The following is a 6,634-nucleotide window of genomic DNA, read 5'->3' as shown; positions in this document are numbered from 1 at the left end:
TATTTAATTAATAATAATTTATATTTATAATTATAAAAATTCTATACATAAAAATTATATAATTTATATATATATTTATTAAAATTTTATATACATAAATCAATATATTTTGTATTCATATTATTTAAAGTTTGTATATATAAATTAGTAACATTTATTTATTAAAAAAATTAATATTTATATTAAATAATAACAAAAAATACTAAAATTATTAATTCCAAGAATGTTTTAAAATAATATTTGAATTGATATTTTTTAAAAATTCTAGAAAATTATTTCTGTCGAATAAACTGATCATTTCGTTAATTTTAGTTAAATTTTTAAAAAATATATTTGTATTAAAAGAAAAATATTTTAATTTAGATATCAAAGTATCATTATTCACCTTATTTATTTCTAGCGAAAAGAGTATATTAATATGCTAGTGTCATCATCCACATGCATAAAATTAAGTTAATAATAACAAAGATCGACATATAGTAAAAATAAAATAGACGATAGACTGTTATGTCTGATAGAGAAAAATGTCGAGGATTAATCTGTGTATTAATTTTTTTGGGATTAAAATATCCGCTTTTAAAATTCTTGGAGACTGATCTGAGTAATTACTTTATCGAAAAATGAATTGGGGACTAATTTGTCTGTCGGAATAAAATCTTGGAAATTGATTTGTGTATTAATTTTTTTTAGAATTAAAATGTCGGTTTTTAAAACCCTTGGGGACGGATTTGGGTAATTACTCTAAATTTTATTACAAGACAATTAGATCCCAAAAATATAACTATATATATAATAAATTATTTCTTTTTTAAAATGAGAGAAAAACCAATATATTTGGTGAGATTGTGAAAAAAATTTTAAAATTTGTAGAGAATAAAAATTTATTAGAGATAAAAGTGTTTATCTAAAATTATTTTTTACAAACCGATTTAAATATTTATTCAATTATAAACTTAAATAACTAAATTTATATTTATTATTAGTAACACATAAGTTTTCATATTTTATTACAAATAGATTCATACTTATATATTATATCTTAGCTTTAAGCTAGTTTATAATCATGAATTTGAAGGTTGTCCTTATTTTGTTTCTTGAAATCGTTGATCATTCGGTATAGAAGAAATTTGCCGGATTTATATGGCCTATATTTTGGAGGGTTTTGGTCATTTATCAGCTCCTCCAATGGCTTCACTTCGGTGTCGTGTGTAGGGAAAAAGAAATATGGAATTGAAAATCTTTCACTCTCACAGTTAACCATTGCTCTGTGTTCCACACTCTCATATCTATCATTGCTCCACACCTACGTGAATCATATAGACAAAAAAGCAAATACAAAAATAGTTCGTTATACAGGTCTTTTAGAATTTATTTAAAAGCAACAAAAAAGAATGATGTAGTGGTTATTGTTGCAGTAATTCGAGAGTGAAAATAGCAAAATAATAAAAGAAAAAATAACAATAAACAAAAGATCTGTTTGACAAAAAAAACAGAAAGTTTAGTTTTAATCAAATAACTAAAATTAAAAAAGAATAGAACGTTTGGAGATAAAAATAAGATATTTTAAATATTAGAAACAAAATTAAAATTTAATTTAAATGTTAGAGTTTTTTTTTTCTTTTACCAAAAATAAGGAGACTTGAATTCGTAACCTCTAAGTAAGTATGAGAAGACTACGGCGTTTGAGTTATAACTTATTGACACTTAAATGTTAGGGACTAAAACATATAGTATTTTAAAACTAAATTTAATGTATATAACTGAAGATTTAAGTAAATATATGTCTAAACAAAGATTTACTATTTTGACCTTCTAAAAATTATTTTTTAGTAGATGAAAATGAAAGATTGGCTCCATTACTTGACAAATTCAGCCAAAGTAAAAAACGAAAATATAAAGGATCATATTAAAAAACAGTAGCAATTTACTTTAGAATAAAACACGCATAAGACAGTAAAAAGAAAAACACACGAAACATTAAAATCTTTCAAATCTCATGGTATATCAGCCTTTAAGAGTCTGATATTAAACTAATTAATCTTTCGAAATTAAAACGATAATATGCTCAACTAAATTTTACCCTTACTATTGGTTCTAAAAAACAATTCCATTATTTATGTATTTAAGTTCTCTAGAAAGCCCATTATTTTAAGAAAAAATGCAGTCCCAAAGAGACAAAGAAGATCCTGCAACGGATCCATTATCATTGTCCAAAAAGGTTGTTTGTTGCTAGTCCAATATAACAAAACCATATCCCCTTTAATCAGCCTCAATTAGCTATGCCACACAAGATCCTCATGTGGTGATAAAAAGGAGAAAAATCTCATTTTGGTCCCGAGCCATTTTTATAAGTGAAATTTATTTTTTTTAAATAATTTTGTTAGATAAACAATAATTTTTTTAAAAATATGAACAATAAATTTTAAAATTGATCCAATAAAATAAAAAACATACATTACACCTCTACAAAAATTACAAAAATCACAAGTGGAGAAGAAAAAATTATCATATGCGTAATTGCATTATTCACTAAATTTATTGTCTACTTATACTATTCTTTTTAAAAAACAAAAATGTCATGCCCACCTTTATTTATTTGTACTGTTAGTCATTTTGTTCATAATCTAAAATCAAAAGATTTTGTTCATAATCGAGTAACCATAAACACAATTAGGACTACTTATGGAATCACCATTAAGCCTCTCAAAAAAAAAAAGAGGAATATTGGGATCTACAGCAGCCAATGTGACTCTTAGCTTCTCCAGATATCATCGTTCTCTCACTCCACTTCCATAAACGGTCGTTGGAAGGTGAGAATTGATCTGTGCAGTCCATAATTCTCCGTTAGAGTTTCACATTTACGAACAAGGTTTGAACTTTGAAGCTGAGAGGGGGCAAAACGCAAGCGTTTTAATGACCCGATAGTAAACTGTGTCCTAAACAATTTGTGCAATGATACGTGTGCAGCTATCGTTACAACTAAGATTGTGTTGTTTTTATTTGACCGAAAATTTTATAGAGGCTAGGATATAAATATCAAAAACTAAAAGAAATATTTAAAAACGATTTAAGGACCAATTTATAGTTTTAGTTTATCATCTTCCATAATCTTCCAAACAATTGAAAGTAGTTGTACCTGAATAATATCACCAAGGTTGATGATATAATCATTTGACTTTGGTTTCACTCTAACCCACTCTTGGTTTGTCTTACGTTTCACTTCAAGTCCTTCAACCTCATCTTGAGCAAGAATGGTTAAAGCACTTTCATCCTTGTGTGGGCCAACTCCAAGAGCAAGGTGAGGGAAAGAGCATGGAGGATAATAATTAAGGCGAATAAAGCTGGTTTGTCCTCTAATGAAAAATCTCTCAAATCTCTTAGCTTCAAGGCCTAAGCTCATAGCTATAAGCTCCATCAACTTGTAGGCTAGCTTCTCCATCTCTTCAATATATTCTTGGATTATATCTCTAAATATTCATTTTGAAGACAAATAAATCATTTTTCTAATCAAATATACATAATGATGAATACCAAGAATAAGAAATTAAAAGATAATTCTTTTTTCTTTTTCATTTTCACCAGAAATTGATTGGATATAAAAATTATCTCTAAATATCTACGTATAAATGAAGTGAAAAATAAATAATTACATTTCAATGTCATAAAATTAAAAGAAATTATTTTTCTTTTATTTAGTAATAAGAATAATGTTTTGGAAAGTAATTAACAATTATATATATATATATATATATATATATATATATATATATATAATCTTTTCTAAAAATTCAAATTCTTAACTATAAATATTACAATAATTATATATTTAACGTACTCTTTTATGCAAAACTTTTTTAAAATTGAAATAATAAATATAATACAAAATGTTTATTTTACTTATAATAATAAAACAAATATAATTAACAATCCTAACTCATATTTTTAATTATATTTTTAATTTCTAAATAAAAAATACTTAAAATTTTTTAATTCTTTAACAATTTTAAAAATAATATTTAAATTTTACTTATTTAATATTAAAAATTAATTAAAATAATAAATTAAATTTCTCCATCATTATTTGTAAAAGAAACTCAAATATTATATTATAAATCATCACTTTCAAAAAAATTAAGCAATTAAAAAATAAAACTCAAAAAATTATATCTCTCTCAAAGAATCGTAACAATAATTTCTATTATGCTAGATGTATACTAAAATTAATTATTAAAATTAATCACTAATATAAAATATTTTAATATATAAATATAAATTAAAAATAAATTAAATAATATATATTTATATACAAATACATTAATAATTGATTTCATAAATAATTTTAATATATAAAGACTACATTTACAATAATATATACAAAAATATTTAATAATAAAAATTAATAAAAAATATTTAAAATTTATTTTATTTAATATTTATTAATTATTATTAATAATTAATAAATATTTAATCATTAATAAATATTAAATAAAATAAATTCTAACTGTTAATTTTTGTTTCCTTTTACATTATAGTAATATATATACCTGAAGGCAGGGGGATAGTGAGGATATTTATTAGTCCATTGAACAACTCGATGATTATGTTCATCAATAGTGGCAGGGAACAGAGTCGGTTCTTTGGCAAAGAAATCAAACACTTCTTTCCAGTCTCTAACATCCTTTGTATACTCACTCTCATAGTAACCGCTCGGAGAACTCTCATCTCTACTAACTTTCTTCTTATCTTCCAAGCTCTGAGAAAAGAACTTCTTTGAAGCTTCCAGAAGGTTCCGCCTCAGAGAGACAGGCACACCGTGGTTTGTTACTTGGAAGAATCCCCATTCCTTGCACGCGCTTCCGATCTCCTTCGTCAGCGCGTCCATGGCCGAAGGGGAAGTGTTGTTTGATGTTATAGGGGAGAGGTCTATGACTGGAATTCCTTGTGCTTCCATGGTGGAGAGACTTGGCCTGTGTTGTGGTTCTTGAACGAATTCTTGATGATCAACCCCTTCCATTGTTAGTGCGGTGAATGGGGGTGCGTTCTTCCGAATTTCCAATATGAAAAAGCTAAGTTACGTGTACCAAATTATTTGAGTTGAGAAGTTGTGGTGTTGTGGGGTAAAATTAAAGAATGATTATGATGTAACATGGCTCTTAGCCTCTTGCTTGTTGCTTACATCATTTTAAAAATATTATATATGTATTATATATATATATATAATTGATCAGCAAATTAAAGATATTTATATGTGTGCTGTTTTATAAATTTTTAATATTAATTTTATACGAACAATTGATATTTTACGAAAAAATGATAAAAGACTAACACTTAGTATTAAAAAAAAAAAACAAAAAATAGAGTTTAGTCTTACTTAATTTAAATGCAAGACAAAAATAAGAAAAACGGTTAATTACTTAATATTTTTACTTGAGAAAGTATAAAAATCAAATGTATATAATGTACAATATGTAAAATAAAGATAAAAAATAAATTATAAAATCAAATTTAATTAATTACATGATTAATTAATTTCTAATAATAACAATATTTCAATTTAAAAAAATTAGGATTTACACAAAACCATCTCACCATTCTCACCACTTTCTCTTCAGTCGCGTCGCCATCTCCGAATCAGTTCTGACGATACCGGCCTGCATTGAGAAGTCGTACTTCACTTGGAGCGTTGACAACCCTAGCCCACTCGAAGTCAGTTCCAGCACCGTCGTTGCTGCGCCCGTGTATCACTGCCGCTCCCTCACGTCGTCACTGACTCATCCCCTCGCGCCGTTGCTGCCCCTTCGCTGACCCAGTACCCAACGTTCTCTACATGAAGCAACGAAAATTACAACTAGGTTCCGCCGCTTGTGCCCTAGTTCCTTGGTTTGTTTTTCTTTTTCCTTTTATTTAAACTGGTATTGGAATAAACCTGACAAAATTTTCTAATGAAAATGGAGAATTCAGACTGAAAATGATTGGAATCATAGTGGTAAATTATCAGAATGAATTTGGTTAACAAGTTAAGCTTTCAAGTTGGCAAATCGTTTCATAGTCCATACTTTTTTTGGGTTTCTAAAGTAATCTTACTACTTTTCAAATCAATTCACATTCCACATTTATAATTATCACCAATCCTTACTAACATCAATAATTATTATCACTTCATAATCATCAAATCATCATCATATACAATTCATATATCTCAACGTGTCAACATACAAATTTATTCATAATTTTCATGTATGATCACTAATCATCAATAATTCACATAGTCCAAGCTTATTCTATGGTTAATTAGCCTAAATTTTCATGCGACATTATATATTAACTACGATAAATTGAAATCATACCTTGACCAATTCCTCCCTAGCCAAAAATATCTCAAATTGCCTCTCCTTCACAAACTCCAAGTCCCCAATTACCAATTCTACAAGTCCAATCACCCGAATTTCGTTCTAAACCGCCAAATTGAACTTCAAATTAACAAGAATACAATCTACTTCACAAAATATCATTATAATCATTATAGAGTTTACTAATTCAATTATTCACAAGGGTTAGGATTTTCTTACCATTATCCACAGAGTAATTGAACAATATCCGACTATATCTCGTACTAGAGCACCCCTAAATTATC

General features: G+C 26.7%; 1 protein-coding gene across 2 annotated transcripts; it reads right to left on the bottom strand.

Moving 5' to 3' along the window:
- Nucleotides 1–942: 942 nt before the first annotated feature.
- On the bottom strand, nucleotides 943–5,123 carry LOC130954583 (jasmonate-induced oxygenase 2-like). 2 transcript variants are annotated; one of them, XM_057881342.1, is made up of 3 exons: nucleotides 4,545–5,121; nucleotides 3,137–3,467; nucleotides 943–1,303 (listed from the first exon to the last, which is right to left on the bottom strand). In XM_057881342.1, the coding sequence occupies exons 1-3, from the start codon at nucleotides 5,012–5,014 to the stop codon at nucleotides 1,046–1,048; spliced, it is 1,059 nt and encodes a 352-aa protein (XP_057737325.1). In that variant the 5' UTR covers nucleotides 5,015–5,121; the 3' UTR covers nucleotides 943–1,045. The 2 variants fall into 2 exon arrangements, with proteins under 2 accessions (XP_057737325.1, XP_057737326.1); XM_057881343.1 differs by lacking the exon at nucleotides 943–1,303 and adding an exon at nucleotides 2,440–2,884 and having other exon boundaries at nucleotides 4,545–5,123.
- Between the last annotated feature and the right edge of the window lie 1,511 nt (nucleotides 5,124–6,634).

Source organism: Arachis stenosperma, chromosome 10 (genome assembly GCF_014773155.1).
Source record: "Arachis stenosperma cultivar V10309 chromosome 10, arast.V10309.gnm1.PFL2, whole genome shotgun sequence".
Classification (NCBI taxonomy): Eukaryota; Viridiplantae; Streptophyta; class Magnoliopsida; order Fabales; family Fabaceae; genus Arachis; species Arachis stenosperma.
Note: the sequence above shows the minus strand (reverse complement) of the source record. Positions and strands in the feature narration are given on the sequence as shown.